The 20223-nt window shown below is 46.0% G+C and overlaps 1 protein-coding gene across 1 annotated transcript; it reads left to right on the top strand.

Moving 5' to 3' along the window:
- The first annotated feature begins 6265 nt into the window (after nt 1-6265).
- Nucleotides 6266-17810, top strand: GSG1 (germ cell associated 1). The gene is made up of 5 exons (XM_065419520.1): nt 6266-6599; nt 9932-9979; nt 13152-13304; nt 13740-13851; nt 17480-17810. The coding sequence occupies exons 1-5, from the start codon at nt 6281-6283 to the stop codon at nt 17808-17810; spliced, it is 963 nt and encodes a 320-aa protein (XP_065275592.1). The 5' UTR covers nt 6266-6280.
- The last annotated feature ends 2413 nt before the right edge of the window (nt 17811-20223 follow it).

Below are 20223 nucleotides of genomic sequence, written 5' to 3'. Positions count from 1 at the left end.
CTCAGGGAGAAATCTGGCATTTGCAGTCTGTCACTGGTTTTGAAAAGTCCGGCTCTAATGTCACCACCACCCGGAGATATCCGCTGTGTATGTGTCACTAAGGGAAGGGACCACTTCTCTGGACTTTATTCATATAAAAGCAGAAGAAGGAGCTATAGGTAGAAGGTAATACAGAGGTGTAATGTCTGAGGAGCTTGGAGAATGGTTTGTGGGTATGAGTGTGTCTATGTAAGTTTAGCTGAGTGAACGTGCGTGTTTTTGTTGATATTGCCATTTTCCCCCAGGGCAACTGAAGAATCCACGTCAGACCATCGCATGACCCCTTACTTGCCCATCAGACGAGAACTACATACAGGGCTATGAAGAGCCATGTACCTCTTGAGATCCACCGGTTGAGTATCACTGTCTTAGGGTGCTATCCAGTTAGATGCTCAGCACCCTCAAATCCCACTGTAGTCCTTGGACACTGAGGGTGCTCGCCTCCTTGCAGGATTTGACCCTGAATGTGTATGTGCGATGAGGCCAAGCTAAAAATGCTGTGGGAAATTTAACTTTTAAAATACCTGACTTTTGTATATGTAAAAATCTCCTCAAAGATGTTGCATTAATATTGTGTCTTGCATTGAAGTCAGAGTGCTTCATGTGTTGACTTCACTAGGCAAAGGAAACTTTTAAAATGGTCAGTGGTGTGAAGCTGCAGATACCCAGAGGAGAAAACTGGAAGAAACAAGTATCAGAGGGGTAGCCGTGTTAGTCTGTAACCACAAAAACAACGAGGAGTCCGGCGGCACCTTAAAGACTAACAGATTTATTTGGGCATAAGCTTTCGTGGGTAAAAAACCCACTACCCACAAAAGCTTATGCCCAAAAAAATCTGTTAGTCTTTAAGGTGCCACCGGACTCCTCATTGTTTTTGTGGAAGAAACAGTGCTCCCCACGGCATGCTAAGGCAGCAGAATTGTTTAGGATGTCTGGGAGGGTATTTCTAGTAGCAATGGCATGAAATTGAGCTAAGGGGATTTTAGGTTGAATATCAGGAAATATTTTCCAAGGTTGAAATCTACTGGATGGTGGAATAATCTCCGGATGGAAACCCCATTGCTTGAGATATTTGAAATGAGACTTGGCGAAGCATTGGAAAATACTGTACAGGGCGCAATCCGGCATTAGCCAAAAGATGGAGCAGGTGACCTATTAGATCTTTGCCACTGATAATTTTCATGGTTTTATAATTCTTTGGGGCTTAGCTGATAGAGATAAGCACCTTAGAAAAACCTAACACAGAAAACGAGAGAGAGAGACTCAGAAAGAGAATTTGTTCTTTGAGAGAAGACAGAACAAAAAAGGGAGAGAAGATGGATATAAACTGGGATGTTGCTTCCCCAATACATGTGATACAAGTTAGAGCAGCAAGTGAGAAAAGAGTGAGGAAAAGTTGCCACCTGGTGGTAGGATAAATTCTACCGCCATCAAAAACACTAAAGGCCAGATTTTTAAAGCTGTTTAGGCACCTAAATACTTTCAAAATTCTGGCCCTTAAGTCCAGTATTTTAAAACATGGGCACCTAAAGGTATACACCTAAAATCCATATCTAGACACATAAATTAGAACTCACTTCCACAATAGAGTTAAACATGTACCCAACTTTAAGCATGTGAGTTGTTCCATGTACTATAATGGGACTACTAACATGCTAAAAGTTAGGTGCATGCTCCACAGTTGACTCAGGGCCTGCAAGAGGATTTTCAGAGGGGCTGAACACCTCTCAGACTCGCCCTCTCTGAAAATCAGGCCACTTTTATTTAGGTCTGTAAATATGGATTTAGACGACAAACTTTACATACTCCCATTTGAATGTTTTGGCCTATGGAAAGAATTGCCTCTCTCACTAGAAGAAGACTCTTAACTAATATTATATATGGGCCTCACCCTCTTCACTCAGACAGAGGAATCTGTATTCAACACAACTCAATAATTAATATAAGGATCTGGGAACAGTGGTTGCGGTGTCCAAACATTCAGTACTGCTGCCAATTAACCTCAGAAAGAAATATATACATAAGAGTAGCCTATGCAATAGCTAGGACTAAAGTGATCTAAGGGCTATCAGTCCTCCTGCTTCAAGATATAAGTGATCAGGAGGAAATTATGCTATTGACCATGTAGGGGCATTGTGAGGCATTTTCATTAATGTCAGTGTGGTACTTTGGAGGTGGAATGTGCTATACAAGTGCCAAATATTATTTTATATCTACCTCTCAAGCATCTAGCAATGGGATTTATAAGAACCAGGACCCCTGACTAGATAGACCATTGCTTTGTTTGGTATGACAAGAGGCAGGAGAGTAGGCTAGCTACACACACAATCCATTCTGATAACCCCAAACAACACTGGGAGACTCGCCCACTCTGTACAAGGACTCCTCCTGTCCCCAGATAGGCAGGTGTGCATGGGATGCCTTATGGGCACTTTTCTGTAATGAAGTTCAAACTTAAAACAAGTTCCTTGCGTCATAGTGAGAGCTCCCCTATGCCCTTTAGTGGCTGTCTGACATATTTGTCCTGCTGTCCAGTTATTTCTTTTTAATTAAAATTTGAAGAGGTTGTGAGAGGTGCTGGATTGACGTCCCTTGGCGTCTCAAATCTTCCATCCTCAGAACGGCTGCCCTTTCCTTTTCACATGCCTCAGTTCTGCCAAGGAGAATACAACTCTAAGGATCAAGGGAGCTCAGCCTCCATGGCCCATTCAGTCCCTTGCCACTCTGTTGTGATTGCCAACAATGGGACCAGCTAGTGCTAATGGTGGTTGTAGTTTTTTGGGCTGCTAGGCATTAGTCTGAGAAACTCCGACTCATTTTGTACAGGCTACCAAACATCCATCAGATGGGAGTAATTGAAGTCTCCTCTATATTATATTGAAACTTTTTCCTCAGTGAATGCAGGTCACTCTTTGCGCTTAATCCCAGCCTGCAACACCAATCTCTTCCCGTATAATCTCCCAGAACAGCTGTGCCATGATTGCATTGTGGATTATAAAACAGCTCAAAACAGCTGCTGGCTGGAAGGGAGAGCATTTACTAATCACAGGGTGTTGGGGGGCTGGGTGGGGTTGGGAGGAGATGAAGGAGAAAGAGCTTTAGAAGCAGTTTGTTTTCTTGAAAGATCTAGCTGGTAGATGCAGGAGAGAGCAAGGCAAAGAGTGAGTCGTACAGCTGTGCCGTCCACAAACTAAACAACAGCACGTAAAAGACCCACCAGCAAGGTAAATTCTACTCTCCTTTATTTCAGGAGGTTAGCTGCAGAGGCTTTCCAGATGCCAGAAGTTGTCTGACCAGTTACTGGCTGTAAGTGCTTGGCTTTCGTAGAAGGAAACTTTTCCGGGTGTGTTTGGCTAAGGAAGTAATTCAGGTTGCCTTCTCACTTTCCTAACCAATGTCCTCTCTCTCCGCTCTTCTACATCCTCCTGGCACCACCATTTTCTGCCCCTTCTTCTTCCCTTTGCCCCAGTCCTAAGGTATTTAGAAAACTATGCAGATTCTAAGATACTGACACAAACACAGCTGCACAGAATTTTTTTCTCATGGAAAATTTAGGTGAAAATAAAAAAAATTGTGTTTGACAAAATTTTAATAATAATGATTGATGCTAAATCCCTTTTTAGCAACTGCAAACAGAATAATTTTGACCAAAAAATGTTGAAAAATGGAAAACTTGGTTTTCAGTGGAAAATCTTCAGTTTTCAGGTTTTCTGCTTTCAGATGAAAAACTGGATATTTTTGAGGAAAGCAGACACTTTCCACAAAAAACCTGTTTTCTTGACAAGCTTATCTTCATCAGAAAAAAGTGTTATTGGAATTTTTTTCCCACCAGCCCTGGCCATAACCCCTTAACTAATACTGTGCAGGGGGCAATCATCTGCTTCCTGGACACGGTAAGGTCAAACATGCCTTCAGATTAGAGATTAAATGAGTAACTCTGTAGTGTTGGCAACACCTTTTCCAGTGTAATTGAACAGGGAGGTTGCTGAGTAATTGTCACTGGAGTGGCTCACAGGAAACAGAAGCCTGAACAATAGACTTTGAAGGGAGAGGGAAGGGCATTCTCAGTAGTTGGGTAGTTTCTTACCTTTGCTCAATGCATTCTACTTGGGCACACAGTGTTTTGAGGGTAGGGTGACCAGATGTCCCAATTTTATAGGGACAGTCCCGATTTTTGGGTCTTTTTCATATATAGGCTCCTATTATCCCCCACCCCCTGTCCCGATTTTTCACACTTGCTGTCTGGTCACCCTATTTGAGGCTGTCTACACTTACGGCAGCATATAGAGTACGGACTTTGCACACCTCCTACCACAGGTATACACAGCAGTGTAGATGACAAGGCACTGTTTAGGTGTGTAAAGACATGCCAGAACCTTAGGGTATGTACTCCACACAGTCTCTCTATGCCCAGGCAGTGCCTCCCACGTCTACACTGTAGTGTCCTGCTGCCTCAATGCAGCCCTTCCCCACCACAGGGAAAAACTCCGGCCCAGGGGAAAGGCTCTGGCAGGTGGGAGGCTCCTTGCTGCTGAAGCCTTTCCCCACTGCCCCAATCCCTCCAGGTCTTTCACTGCCTTGTGTAGCTACAAACTGCAGTGTGGATGCAGCCTGGTTTTCACTGCAGCCTGCAGCTATGCATACCCTACATGCTGCCATCAGTGTAGACAAGGCCTTCTGTGTGATGCAAGGCTAGTCAATCCTACTCCCACCCAAGAGGGAAAGTTGCTCCATCTCAGGCACTGTCCTTTACTGATCAGCTTTCTGGTTAACAAAGCGGGGGTTGTGGCCTCCGTGGGCCATGTCCTTGTAATTTATCACGAGTGAAGCAGCATTCCATCTCACATATTATTTATTTTTGGTTGTGCCCCAGATGGGCCAGGTGTTTCCCAAACATTGAAAAGGGGGTGGTCCCTGCTTTGCGGAGCTCGCAGCGTAAAGGCAGACAGACAAGCAGACAGAGGTATGGGGAAAGGGAACAGTGGGAGGCAATTTATATACCATCAACTCTATCCATGGTGAGCAGCACAGCTGAAATAGGGCTTTAGGAGAAGCTTAAATATGGAAAGGTAGGAGCCACGCCAATGAACTCAGCAAGGTTGTACCACGTGTTGGGGGTGCCCCATGGAAGAAGGCACTGAAATGATTACATGAGAAGCTGGCAGATGGACAGATAACATCTAAATGCTCTAGGGAGTGTTTTGCTGGGAGACCTCAAGAGAAAACCCCAGGGTTCTAGGGGAAGTGGTGTGAGTTATTCAGCAGGGGTACTCTTCCCTCAGAGTGAGAATTGGCCAGTGCCCTGACATACTTGGAGTTGCTGGCTTTCAAATGAAAAGGCTTTTATTGTCATTTAAGATCTTCATTACACTTTTTGCAAGAGCAGGGGTATTGCCATCCCAGTGCCCGACTCAGATTCTGATTTAAGGGTTTGTAGCTTCCTGTGTGGGAAGTGCTGTCTAGTGGGGAGTCAGGATTCCAAGGTTCTCTTCCTAAGTCTCTGATCCGGCGTGTTGGTTAATTCATGTAATCTTTCTCTGCCTCAGTTTCCCTATCTGCAAAATGACTATAATCATGTTTACCTCTCACCATGTGGGGCTAAATTAATTAACCATATCTGAAAAAAAAAATGCTTTGCAACCCTTCAATAAAATGTGCTATGGCATTGCAAATTTGCATTTTATTGGGATACAATAGTCTTCTTCACTTCCTGTTCAAAGCTGTTGCATGGTGTTTCTGGGAGCTGTTTAACTGCTGCGGCATGCCACCTCAGACGTGCTTGTATTTCATGGCCCTGATCATTTCATCAGTTTTGTGCACACAACTTTCTCTGAAGAGAGAAACTCCACTCACTCTGTCACTGAAGGATTATTCCCTACAGTATATTCGCCAGTTCCTTTGTTCAGTCCAATTTTAAATGGATGAAGCAACCACTTCCCTCAATGACTATTCCACAATCTAAGGGATCATGCTGTCAGGAAACGGTTTCTCATTCCTGAGTGAGGTAATAAGCTGCCCTGAGGATGGCAGACTGTCCTGTTTCTCCTCCTTGCCCTCACACACACACACACATTTTGGTGGAATACGACATAGGCCCAACTACTCAAAGGTGTTTAGGTTCTGACGCCCAGTGAAATCAGTGGAAGTGAGAAGCCTACATACCGGTGAGGGTCTGGGACATTGTGCACGGTAAGAGAGATGCATGGCTGGTATGTGAGTCCGTCATGTTTGTTTGTTGCAGATGGAACTGCTGAAGATTCTGCCTTGGCGACGTGCTGTCTTGGCAGTTGTCCTGAATCTGCTGGCTCTCAGCCTCTCTACCACAGCCTTGCTTGGCAGCTACTGGTGTGTTGGGACCCAGAAGGTGCCCAAGCCTTTGTGTGGAAAGGGCAAAGCCACCAAGTGCATCGGTGTGCACGTGTCCGCGGACGGAGGTGCTAGCAATTCTTCATCCCAGGACGTAGTGCACTACAGCTGGGAGACCGGGGACGACCGCTTCGCCTTCCGATACTTCCACACTGGCATGTGGCTTTCCTGTGAGGAGAACATGGAAGGGCCAGGTAGCATCTCCATCAAGGCAGCCTCAGCCTCATTCTTATTACAGCAAAATGTCTTTAGTGTCAATGACAGATGCCAGGGAGACAACACTAGGGAAAGATGCCTTCTCCATACCTGCAGAACGGATAGAGTTGGGGCAGTGGCAGTGCCTGCCTCCCACACATACCCACACACCACACCACCATACTTCATCCCTCAGTGAGGGGAATGATGTATGGGAGTTGAATGGGTCTTGGAGACAAGATGAGACTGCTAACAAAAGGCACCTTAGTGCTATTTGTGGTGGGGGGTGGTTTTGTAATGTTCACATCTGTCCCAGCATGAACTGGAGTAACACCCTTCCCCCCTTTCCCCCCCTCCCCAGTTCGTGTCACGTTCAGTAGGGGATGGAGCCTGTGCGGTGAGAGACAGGGTGATGGCTTTATGCAGTGCTGACAACTGTCGCCGTTTTCATTGCAAGTACCATGACAGGAGGTGTTTTTCTTAAAGCCCTAGGCCCTGGAGTCCTGTGAATAAGAGAGAATTTCAACTGTCATTTTAAACCCCCCCCCCCTCCAAAGTTTCTCTCCCTCAGAGTTGTGGAGAAAAGCTTGCAAACCTGAACCCCAAAGGTGCAAATGACAGAAGGAGTATGAACAAGAGGCTTATCTTTAGAAGCTCGTGGTTTGGGGTGGGACGACACATTCATGCTTTTTGAATGCTTGGCACCGGCAATACGCTTCATGCCATCTTTGTGCCAACCAAATTCTGCCTGTGCTGGGGGGCTGGTGTGGCCCCCAGTGCAATTTAGACTGGTGGTGCTGGTCTAATTTATGGCAACCTTACCCAGGCTGCCTATGGACTGCTCCGCAGCCCAGAGCCCTTTGAACATGCCTCCTATCACCCCAACTTGCTTACCCCCACCCCTGCCTCAACTCCTGTGCTGTGGCTTTCGTCAGCCCCATGTCACACGTGCTCTGGGGGAATTCTCCCCAAGCCAATCTTTATGGCCTGGCATATGTGGGTCAGAACTAGCTCCAAAGGCAGCAAACAGCTAGGTTGAAACTCATAAAACAGAAATGAAAGGCGTTTTAGCCCATCCCCATTCCTCTGTGCCAGCCAACATTCCCCCTTCCTCAAAGGCACTCACAATGGAACCTGTCAGTTCAAGAAGGCATTCTGTGCACTATTGCTCCTTCTGCGATCCGCTGGGATCAGCGCTTGAAAACAGAGAGGTTACAAATTAAAAGCAGGACAACAATAAAAAAAAAAGCTTCAGTCACTCTCAGGTCTTGCTGAGAGGACTGGTTTGTTCTTGGCATTGTCAGGAATGGTTCAGAATAGGGTGCGCTTAGGTGGGAATGCTTAAAGCTGTGATTAATTTCCATGGCAATAGCGGGTATGAGTTGGGAAAGAGACTGCATCATTCGACTGAGTTCAAGGTGTTTTCAGAGATGTAATGGGCCTCTTGGCAATACTGGAATAACAGTGAGGCATGAAGGGAAGGAGATCTGATAGATTTGGATTTTAGTAATGCATTTGGTACAATTTTTCATGAAATCAGACTCAAAATTAATTCAGACTGGCTTGCATATCGCCCCTGTTATGTGTTTTGACAGCAGGTTGAAGGGCCATAAACAAAGGATTATGATCAGCTGCAAAGTATTGAATTTTGGGAAGGTGTCTCATGGGGCCACTGCACGGCTCAGCATTAGGGTCAGTGTTGTTAATAACTTCATTAAAGTCTAGATGAGGTAGTGAACAGTGAGTTAATGAAATCTGCAGATGGTACTGAGCTGGAAGGAATCCTGAACACCACTGAGAGGAAAGATATAATACAAGGGGTTTACAGAGATTAGAATTATGGGCAGAAAATAACAAGATGAGATTCAGCTGGAGAAAAAAGGCAAGTTAATATATATGGGGGGAAATAATCTGCCCAGGGGAGATTCAGTGGGAAAGAGAACTCTGGCAAGCCGTCATGCTAAAAGAGACTTTTAGGGATTATAATGGATGTGCGGATTAGACAAAAGTTTGCACTGGGATATGGAGGCCAAAGCAATTTTGGATTGTATATGCCTAAGGGTAGGGAAGTGATAGTGATTCTGTATTGAGGGGAGAGTCAGAGTTTCCTTTGGAGAAGGGGTGTCCTGTTCTTAAGAGAAGGTACATCCTTCATTGGGAAGGAGCTGTGAGCTACTTTCTGCGGGACCTGTGGCAAGTGAAAATTCCATGTCCTAAGTGGGAGCTGGCTCTTCTGGTGCCTGTTACATGAGCTCCTTAGCAGAGGCTGGAATCAACCTGATGAATGCAGCTGAGATTATAACTGGCATGAGGGCCCTGGTGGAGTTTAGTCTCCTTCATAGGTGCAGCAGAGACTGGATACAACTCTGGATATTTTTAAAATCTTGGCCAATTAATGAGAACATAATACATTTTACAGACAAGTCAATGCTCGTCTTTCTGCCATTGTCAATAAGCAATGGCCTAGCTTAGTTTGGTGCCTAGGGTATTCTGGCCTGTGTGTGTTGAGTGGATTGGATGGCAGTTGATAAGTGGCCTAGAGCAATGTCTCTGACTCACATCAGAAGGTTATATATGAAAATTATAATGGAGTTTCTAGTCTATATATAGAAAGTGGATGGGGTAGATTAGAGTTCCATGTCTCATAGTGAAAAAAGGTTGATGGAGTTTCTATGGAGATTAGGATATATATTGTGGTTTTCTTAGGATAGTTGGAAGTTGGAGTGGGACAAGAGGCACCTCTCTGGTTTGTTTATGGAGAGTAAGAGGAAAAGAGTTGGTGTGTTTGCAAATAACAGGCAGGCAAATAGAGCACGGGCCATGTGATGAGTTTGAGGGTTTGTAGCCGATACTGGAAAATCATGAAATAGAAGAGTGGGATGGAAGAAAGTTTATGATCTCCAAGCTGAAGCTGGAAGGGGTGAAGTTATAGAGTTAAAGCAGCTTGCGGAACTTCTATGACAGCAAAGGAGCATTTGATCTCATCACAGCTTTCTTTTAATGTTTTGAATTTATAGCTATTTACTTATACTCAGCTGTATTTAATTTTTTGTGAATGTATACCAGCTTTCTCATAAGAGCCCCATCTGCACTAGACAGACAGACCATTGTCCTTCTTTCCCTACCTTTCCGCACTGGACTCCCACAACAGATCAAAGCAACCATCTCTTTGGTCAGAAAGACAGCAGACTCTAGAAGGCCTTAAGATAGGTAGAGCCTGCAAGCTTGAGAAATGAAAGAGGCAATTAAGGTGGAATTTTTTCCCCTCCATCCTCCCCTACCATCTTTTGAGAATCCATATAATCCGAGCTTGATTGTGTTTGTATTTCAGATGAGAAATGTCGTAGCTTCATTGAGCTTTCACCCCCCGCAGAGAGAGGTAAGAACGAGTCTCTTCTTTTTCTCACTAGAGTTGCCCAATACACCTTCTAGAGATTGGGGAACTTCAGCAGGTTGAGAGAGTGTTGTAGGCACCTAATCCTGGCCTACTGAAGTCAAAGTATTGAGGATTTCACCCCAAATGTTTACCCAAAACATCTGGCATCAGCCCCCAAAAGCTAGAAATCTCAACCTTCCTCACATAATTTCTGGTACTTCCTGCTGTCAGCCCAACTGTCAATGTGACAAAAACAGCCTTTTTTGCTGCGTTTCAGCATGTCCAATCTTGGTCATAACCCGCAATGCACACAAGCAGTCAATGTAAGTGATAAATAGTAACACAGCTGTACCATCAACTTGGCATATGATCTTGGGCAAGTCACTTCTGTCAAAAAGTTGAAACATGGCCACCATTTTGGGTGCTTTAGTTTTTGGGTCCCAACCTGAGACACCAGAGTTCTGAATTTCAGTCATTCTGAGCATCCATTACTCCAGCTGACTAGGAGCTGTGGGTGATCAGAACATCTGTAAATTAGACCCTAAGGGTGAAATCTTAGCCACACTGAAGCCAATGGCAAAACTTCCATTGACTTCAGAGGGGCCAGGATTTCATCCTATGTGTCTGTTTGGCCACTATTTTGGGGTATCCACTTTTGAAAATGTTGGTCCTACTTTCTCTTTAAAATGGTGCTAATAATGCATACCCCACCTTTGTAATGCACCTTGAAATCTACAGAAGAGAAACGAAGAATATGTGAGCAAAGAATTCTTAGTATTAACAAGCTACTCTCCCAGAAGCATGCAAGAAACCTGCTTTCATTCTTAGTTTGAGTCAGAAATCTCTACTGTAGGTGTCAGAATCTAAAACACACAGACAGGGCCTGTGGCCAGATTTCCGTGGGCTGCTGTTCAGGGCAGTTTGCTGTGGGTTAGGATCTGTGCAAGGGAGGGGAGTTTTGTGTTTTGTTGTAGAGGGATTGAGTTCTGGTGGAGGTCAGGGAGGGGGTAAGATGCTGTTTCATTTTATCTTTATTCTAGCAACTTGTGTCAGCGGCGCTCAGACCCTGGGATATGTAGCCTGTTATATTAATATATACATCTAAATAAATAATAGAGTGCCCTGTTCTCCTTGGGAATAACAAATCTGTTTTTTTACTGATGGCACTTGTTAGTTAAAAACTGACCTGTAGTCACAATGGGAGCTATTTCTACAGGGTAACTTAAATGTTTGTGCTTTGCCTATCCCCCAACCAACTTTGCATGGATACATTATTCAAGCACAAGGTCATCTTCCTAGTCTTTCTGTATTAATTAGTTTTAACAGAGTAGCATGTGTTATCCATGATCCACTACTAGGCTCAATCCTTCCTCACAATAGGATTCCCTTCTGCTCTAAAGGAACAAGCAGAAAGCTTGTTGTATTTAAATTACAGTTATTAATTATTCTAACAGGTAGAACTACAGGCTAAGTCAACTCGACAACAGGTGGACCAAAACCAGGAGTGGGAATTACTTGTGAACTTACAGAATGGAAAATGATATCCAGAAACAGTTATGGAAGAACTTAGTATAACTAGATGCTTCCTGCTCCTTATCAGAACCTGAACTGTAGAATAGGGAGAATAGTCTCCAAGCTCACCTTGAACTCCTCCTGCATTGGGTCTATATGGCTTATTTGGAGACAACCCAGAGATCACTTTTCCTTCACTGGAGGAGTAGCAGGGAGGAGCTGGGCAACTGGAGTCTTGAGCCCTCCTTAGCTCGAGGCTTACAAGGCAGTTCAGTCTTTCCCCATACAATCACCTTCCACCAGCTCCAGGGAGTTGGTACTCACGTTCTTGGCTCAAAGCCAGACTCCTGATGCATAGGAGCTCAGCTTCTGTGCTCAAAGGCAATCCTGTTCGAGCCTTGTTATTTAGTCAAGGCTGAAAGAAGCTTCTGGAACTGGCATCCCTGGTCTCCCAGATGCCACTGTGATGTCACCTGTCAGGACACTGTGATGTCACCTGCTAAGATTCCAAACTCCATCACAGTCCAAACTAATTGCTAATTGCACAGGGGATGAAACAGGGCTCCCGAATGTTTGATTTTCAGATGGTCTTGTACAGATCCCAATTAGTATCCATAATATTTTATATAATTGGAGTAGCTTAGAACATCCTGTAGGAGAGCAGAATAATGTCCATGGAAGTTAGTGTAGCGTACAGTGTATCTCCTATTTAATACAATAGCCACATCTGTTGTTATTATATAGTACAATATAAAATTGGAGATGGGGTGCCAAATCTTGGCTGCATTCCATCCCCTTTTCACTTCAGGAAAACAACTGGTCCTCCCTACCTGGAAATGTGTGAAGGGGTGAGAGAGTGGGGGGAGGGGACTCCTTGGGTGGCATAGGGCTGGCATAAGGGCTCTATGTTGCATTCTCCACTATAGCTCCTGGCATAGGGTCATGCCAGAGGTGGGTATGTTGGGAGAAGGAGGGAGTGTAGCTGAAATTCACTGGACTCTGGCTAATTTGAGCTGTTGGACAGTCCTAAAGCCACCTTCCCCCTCCCTTGCAGTGAAAGGTACAGCTCAATTTCAGGGCTAGGGTGTCTATTAGTAGTAATGGTGGTTAGAGCAGGGGACTGGGAGACAGGCGATCCCAGAACAGAGATGTTACAGGACCCCTGTGTATAAGGTCATCTCCTGACTTTTCTGAGTCTACTCAACTGCCCTAGATGTACCTGTGTAGAGGATCCACACAAGACCTATGTATATCATTTAAACCCTAATTCGAAGGCTTACGTGGTATATACATCCTCTTCAGGCCATCTGCACAGGGGTGAATGTCGTCCCTGCAGAATAGTCACATTCTTTTTAGCCAATGTTTGTATTCACTCTGCATTACTCAGCGGGCTGTGGGGAATGTCTGGAGTCTTCTCTCTCTCCCCATGGTGTCAAGTATCAGGGGGTAGCTGTGTTAGTCTGTATCTACAAAAACAACAAGGAGTCTGGTGGCACCTTAAATCTGTTAGTCTTTAAGGTGCCACCAGACTCCTTGTTGTTTCTCTCTCCCCAGTTTATGATGGGGATCCTTTGGGGGGTCAGGGTCAGGAGGGCTGTGGCAGGTCATGACCCTATTTTGTGCTGACTCTGAGAGGTCTCTTCTTTCCTCTGGTTCATGGCAGGAATCCTGTGGCTGTCGTTGGGGTCGGAGATGGTCTACATCAGTTTGCTGCTCATTAGTTTCATCCTGCTGCTGATAGAAATGCTGTACACTGGGAATCCGGTTTGCGGGCTGAAGCTCAATGCCTTCGCTGCTGTCTCCTCTGTGCTGTCTGGTTGGTGCCCTAGTGCAGGCATGGGGTCATGAAGGCATTCTTGGGTGGCAGCATGAGTGGCCCAGGGCAGGGAGTGAAACTCATCAAGGAAAGGGTTCAAGAAGTCCTTCAGGGAAGAAAGTGCTGCCAAGACCTCACACATTCATTAGCCTCAGTGTGTCAATCGGGGGGCAGAAGGGGAAGGGGCCATGGAGAGAATGTGGTAGTGAGAGAGAGAAGGAAATGGGCAGAGTTGGGGAGAATAATGGGGAATCAGAGGAGAGACGATGACACAGGGTGGGGGAACAGGGCCCAAGGGTGGAGATCACTTAGCTGCTGAACCTGCTGAGTGGAAGGATGAATTTGGTTCTAAGCCTTAGTTCCTAGACAGAAGAACAAATCAGCTGGCCCTGGCCTCCACTGTGACAATTTTGCCTTCCTGTCCTCTTGCTTTAGGCCTGCTGGGGATGGTGGCTCACATGATGTACTCACAAGTCTTCCAAGCAACTGTCAATCTGGGGCCAGAGGACTGGAGACCGCACTCGTGGGACTATGGCTGGGCTTTCTAGTACGTGAACTGTGAGGCTCTCCACATCCCTATGGCTGTAGGCTTCAGTCACAGTCCACCTCTCCAGCACCCTCCTACTTAGCCCCTTACCCCTGAAGACAGCTCCAGTATGGCTTCCCCAGTGCTGCTTCTCTGTGATCCTTAGGTGTTTGCCTCAACCCTTGCCTCACATGGTTAACGTAGTAGATCTGGGATGGAGGATGTCTAGCTAGGTCACATCCTGTCCACTCCCCTGACTCAATGCAGGATTGCTCCCTGAAACATATATTCCCCAGAGTTTTGTCCCGTCCAATTTTGATTGAACCAAGATATGGAGCTTCCACCCCTTACCTTGAGAAACTATCCTACAGTTTAATAGACCTCTCTATTTCAACCAGATCTATCAGGAAAGTTAACAAAAAACTTGTTAGTCTTGAGAAGCGAAGACTGAGAGGGGACCTGATAACAGCCTTTAAATATGTAAAGTGGTCAGTTGTTCTCCATGTCCACTGAATGTAGGCCAAGAAGTAATGGGCTTAATCTGCTGCAAGGGAGATTTAGGTTAGATATTAGGATAAGCTTTTTAACTATAAGGGTAGTTAAATTCTGGAATAGGCTACCAAGGGTGGTCATGGATTTCCCACCACTGGAGGTTTGTAAGAACAGGTTACATGAACACCTATCTAGGTTTACATGGCTCTCCTTCAGTGCAGGGGCTGGACTGGATGATCTCTTGAGGTCTCTTTCAGCCCTACATTTCATTTCTATGATTACCAAATATCTCCTGGTATTCAGCCTAAATTGTCCTTTTAGGAAAAGAAAAGAACACTGTCCACCTGAGACTGCCAGGGGAATGAACAGAAACTAAATGTAATTATGCAAACTGACGTTTGGCCAGGAACTGGCTAGCTTCGAAAAGGTGCCATGGGGCCTTTAATGACCGTATTGTGAAGGTCTCTCTTTTACATGTATTTATATCTAAGGCTATGTCTATGCTACGAGGTAGAGGTATGATTCCCCTGCTCATGTACACATAGTCACTCTAGCGCAACGAGAACTAGCGCGAGTATAAATAGCAGTGTAGCCGCGGTAGTACTGGTATCTGTAGCAGAGGCAGGCTTGAGCCGTGCGTACAGGCCATCTGAAACCGGTGGGTATGTACTCAGCACAGTTCAGTCATGCCTCTGTTGCTGCTGCCAGTGCTGCTGTGGCTACACGGCTATTTATACTCATGATAGCACAATGAGAGTTAGTGCAAGTATGTGTACACGAGCAGGGGAAATCATACCCCCTAGTTCATAGTGCAGACGTAACCTAAAAGCCAACTTCTCCAGCAGCACAGTACCCCCTGACAGCATGCTAGGGCACAGGCTTAGTAGTGAATCAAAGGGGCAAGCATCACCAAATTAATTTCCCAATGTTCCCTGCATAGTCCATTTAAATACCAACCAGGCCCAATCCTGCTGAGCTTGTGAGATCTGACGACCACCTAGAGCTGTGGGCTAAAGTGCCCTGACCTTCACCACCAGGCGTTTTTCTAGAATTGGATTCATCCATCCTCTCCATTTCATCATGGTTTGCTCATAAAACTAACACACTCCCGCATTTTCATATAAACAGCGGCAAGCTTAGGGCTCAGCCTCCCATCACATCCCACATGGCCATCTGAACCCACCAACGTGGACGGTTTAGGTGTTATTTTGCATTTTGTCTGTAAACTCATGCCTAGACACTACAGTGCCTGGCGCTCTGTCGAAATGATTCACCAGAATCCCTCCTCTCCTGTGGTTTCACAATCTGTCTCCATTGCCACCTTCTACCTGGTCTTCCTGTTGCTCACATCAGTCAGTATAACACTTTTTCTGCAGTTATGAGTCTGTAGTCCTGACCATAGCCACCTTAATGCTAAATCCAACATACTTCTCCATATACAGCATCATGATAGCTCTATAAAGTTCCATCACCATTTATGCACAGTGCAAGAAGATCCTCCTAAGTGTAGCGAACATGCATTAAGGAAGCTGGTACTGGTGCGTCCAAGATACTGAGCACAGTGTCTACTGCTCACTACTGTCCGTATAAGTCATAAGTCAGAGGGAACACTGTCTCTTCCACAGGATAACAGGAGCCACCTATTTAAGAGGGAAATAGGCATAGCACTAGAGAACATGTAGACCCAATAATGGTGTTTTGTGAGTCTGTGGGTGTGGCTCAAAGAGGTGTTGGGAAACTCTGGGATTGAGGGACACAACCAGAATACAAAACCTTTCAGACTTGATCAGATCACTGATGCATTAAATTTAGGATCCTTCTTCTAGCAGTGGCCAATACCTAGTGCTTTGGAGGAACACAGAACTCCAATAAAAGCATCTGCCAACGGTGCTATATTGCAGGCCCAGGAGGGAAGCTGGAAGGTTCTTTCCTGACCTAGACAGTGATCAGCTAATAGCTTGAAGCATGAGATTAGATGATCAGAACTACATTATTGGCCATAAAATGATCCAGGCTTTATTAAATCTAGTTGCAATGTTTGGCTTTGGACCTCTGGCTGCATTGTATTCCACTGACTGTCTGGTTACTGTGTGAAGTATTTTTTGCATTGGTTTTGAGTTTACTTGCCATTAACTTCAAGGGACTTCAAATCAATCCCAGGTCAAAGTATGGGACAGTATAAAAAAGATGGCCTGATCAGTTTTCACTGTGCCCTTCTTAACCTCTTCTCTGATCAAGTCCCTCACTTCTGCCATTCTAAATAATCTTATTTACATATTTCATCTCGGCAAGCCTTGCTGCCCTGATGTGGAGCTTCTTAGTCTCAGCTCTGTCTTACAATAATGTGATCAAAAATGAACACAAATGATTAACATTGTTCTGTCTGTTATGACGTTCTCCAAAATGCCATTTTTCATTTTAACTGCAGTTGCATGCTGGGCAGTATCCTCGGTGATCTATGATGAGTCCTGAGTATTTATTCCTTGGCGAATCCTGCAGTTTCAAACCTAGATACATATAAAAAGTTTTTTATTTTTAGGGTTTTTTTTGCCAGGTACGTAATATTGGCTAACTTGAATTTGAAGGGTTATTTTCTTTCTGTAATGATCCTACGAAAAGACCGTATCAAAAGCTATTTGAAGACAAGACAAAAAGTGTCCAACAGGTGCCATAGAGAGTGGTTAATATAACGGAGGACTGCAAAATGAACAAGATACTCAGGATCTCCCTGGCTGGCCTATTACTCTAAGGGGTCTGCCTCGTGATCGTGCTTTCCAGATGCAAATTTTCCAGCGTCCTCCTGTCATTTTCTCTCGCTGCATCCATTTTTTTTTCCCTTATGGCATTTCTCCCCCCTCTTTCTCTACCATATGTTATGACTCTAGCAACATTTTACTCCATTGTTCAGGGGGAAGGGAAGGGTAATGGAGGCAGGATAAAGCTTAAGGGCTAGAATGGTTTGGGTCTGGGCTACAGCTCTGGTCTATCTAGTTGATGTCCATCTCCAGTTAGTGGCCTCTGCCTGGTATTCCAGAAGAAGGCCATTAGCTCCTTGCAATGCATCTGGTTCATTTCTTGACCCCATCATACTTCTCTGACAATGGAAGACTTTATTAAGATCCTCACTGCATGTGCTGTTCTCCTTCCCCTCTTATAGCATGGCCTGGGCCTCCTTCACCTGCTGCATGGCCTCTGCTGTTACCACCCTCAACACTTACACCAAGACTGTGCTGGAGTTCAAGCGTAACCATATCAAAGGCTATGATGGGAGCTTCAAGGACCAGTCACAGCACCATCAGTGCTTCATGCAGCAGCAGCACCATAGGGAGCAGATGAGCAGCTACTACCAGCAGCGAGACAAACCTCTCCATTCCGTCTCAGAGGGGGTCGACTTTTACTCCGAGCTGCAGCAGAAGGTGCTACAGCGGGAACCTGAACTGGAGCTAGACGAGGTCTTGGGACAGTCCATGGAAGAAGATCACTGTTAGGAAGGGGGGAGCAGGCCGCTTGGGAAGCGGTAGGGAGATTGAGGTCTGAACCAAATACTAGTATCATTGTTATCAAGTTCTCTGGTGTTCTGGTTCCTTTCTTTAACACTTCTGGGGGGCTGGGAGGAGGAGAAGGCATGTGGTCACTGCTATCGATGTCTCTGGGCAGCACTGCAGGGATACTCACAGTGACACTGTGGCTTGTGCTACTGGAGCTGGTCTGCTCTGTTGAGAGCAATGTTACCATGTCAGTCGTGAATGGTAAACGCACAGGCCATTTCCACTGGAAACTGTTATGCCACCTGTATTCTGGGGCTCCTCTGCTGCCACAGGGGTGCTATGGAGCCATTCCAATGCCAACAGTACCACAAAAATGGAAAGGGCTCACCCAGTGGAGACAGTACCCGCTGTCAGCAATTAGAATGGTGAGAGTCTGGAACTTTCCTTTTGATCACACCATTTTGACTTCCATGTTAATAAACCCCTGAGGCTTTGGGCTATGTATGCCCAGCTCCATTTGCCACACAACTTGAAATGGTTCCCATTTTTCAAAACACCCAGTGGGCTGGAGAACGTCACGTCTGGCCCTTTTGGATTTTACAGTCAGACTCCTTTTGAGTTAAACTGGCTCCAGCCCCTCCTCCAGAATAGCCAGAGAAATCGCTTCAACCCAGGAGTTTCCCACTGGAACAGGGATAGAAAGAGGGTCTCATTCCCCACTCACTTTCCAGTCACCCCTTCCCTCCTCCACCCACCAATCCCCCTTTTAAAGCACCCATCAGCTGTGGTATCCATCATCTCCGGCCAAGTCCTGTCTGCTCCCGTCCCCTGTGAGGCTCCCTTCTACACACTGTACACCCAACCCCCTTCTCTTTGGGGCTCCCGTCTATGCTCCTTGCTCCATTCTTTCCCCCTTCAGGACCCCTGTCCATTTCGTTCCCACACAGTCCCCTCAGAGGTGCAGTGGTGAGGTCCTGCTCGCTCTTCACTCCCCAAATGCCCTCGAGGGAGCCCGTCCCGTAACAAAAAGCAGTCTCCTTTCCAGGCTAAGGAAAACAAGGGTCAAACACAAAGGGGATGTTGTACATGATATTTATTTGTTTCACTGCAGTCACAGTTCCCAACAATATACAGACAGAGTCTTTATTCACAGTGGGAATGCAGGGGAGAAATTCACATTGTGGGGGAGCTAGCATCACTGGACACTGACTATCAGGCCTAGGAGTTTAAGGAAGCACCTCGGGGGAATTACTCCTTCGGGTAGTGACTCACCAGCCTTTCCCAGCAAGGGGATGGGGGCGGGAGAGGAAGCACATCCCTGTTCCTAACTTGCCTACTGGTACTTAGACATTCAGCCACCACCAGCCAGCCCGATTTACAAACCAACCAACACATATAAACACCACACCCAGCTAGAAGAGAGTAGAGGCCAGGCAGGTTCCAGGACCAGAGCCCCTTGCTACAGTTGTGCTAATATTTACAAAGCTATTTACACACAAATACCATTAAGCATATACAAACTGTTCAAAGGCTCTGGCATTAATAAGGAGAGGCCCAAGGCCCAGCCTCGGGGTTGCAGCTACCCCTGAAGAGACTGCACAGAAGCATTGCACTGGAGAGAGAGCAAGAGAAACAAGCAGTGAGGAGCTGGGCCAAGAGCCCAGGGTACAGAGCCAACCACACCCATGGTTCATGTGCCCTTTTAAAAGGAGGTGCCAAGCTGTGCCCTCTCCTCAGCACTAAGACAAGAAGAACTGGAAGAAAACAAAGGGGACGTACTAGCTGGAGGAGAGAAAAATGCACCAAGCAGCAGCCAATTAGCCATTTTAGGGCTACAGCTGCTTGGCTCTGCCAAATGTAAAGGGCCAGCCCGAGAGAGGCATGCTGGGAAACCAGTTCCTATAAGAGGGCACCCTGCAGTGGGGAGAGTTAGTAGGGGCCAGACGTCACCAAGGAGGTGTTGTCACTATGTCACAGGAGGCTTTACGGACACACTCCAGAATCGGCGCACGGGCCATTGCACGCCCTGAGACACAGAGGTTACATTTCAAAGAATTAAAACATACTGGGGACAGATCCAGCTTTTGGCTTTTGCACTGGGAGGGAGGTCAGGGGAGAGTGATAATATAAAGCCTACCGTAACCCTCTCTTGATTCTGGGGCAGCTGTGAGTAGCACAGGTCCCCACTGTTAAGTCAGAGCAGCCTTCTGGCTATTCTAACTTATGCTACCTGGTGATGGCCACAAAGGACCAAAACTGCAGCTGGGGATCAGTTCAGGAAAGGGTCTCCTGGCTCTACCCCTTGCCTCCAGCCCCTCCTCCTATGCAAGAAGCAGGGGGGTGCAGAAAAGCCTCTACACCATCTGAGGAACCACTTCACACTGGTGAGATATTCCTGGGGCCACATATCCAG

This window comes from Emys orbicularis, chromosome 1 (assembly GCF_028017835.1).
Source record: "Emys orbicularis isolate rEmyOrb1 chromosome 1, rEmyOrb1.hap1, whole genome shotgun sequence".
In the NCBI taxonomy this organism is placed as follows: domain Eukaryota; kingdom Metazoa; phylum Chordata; order Testudines; family Emydidae; genus Emys; species Emys orbicularis.
Note: the sequence above shows the minus strand (reverse complement) of the source record. Positions and strands in the feature narration are given on the sequence as shown.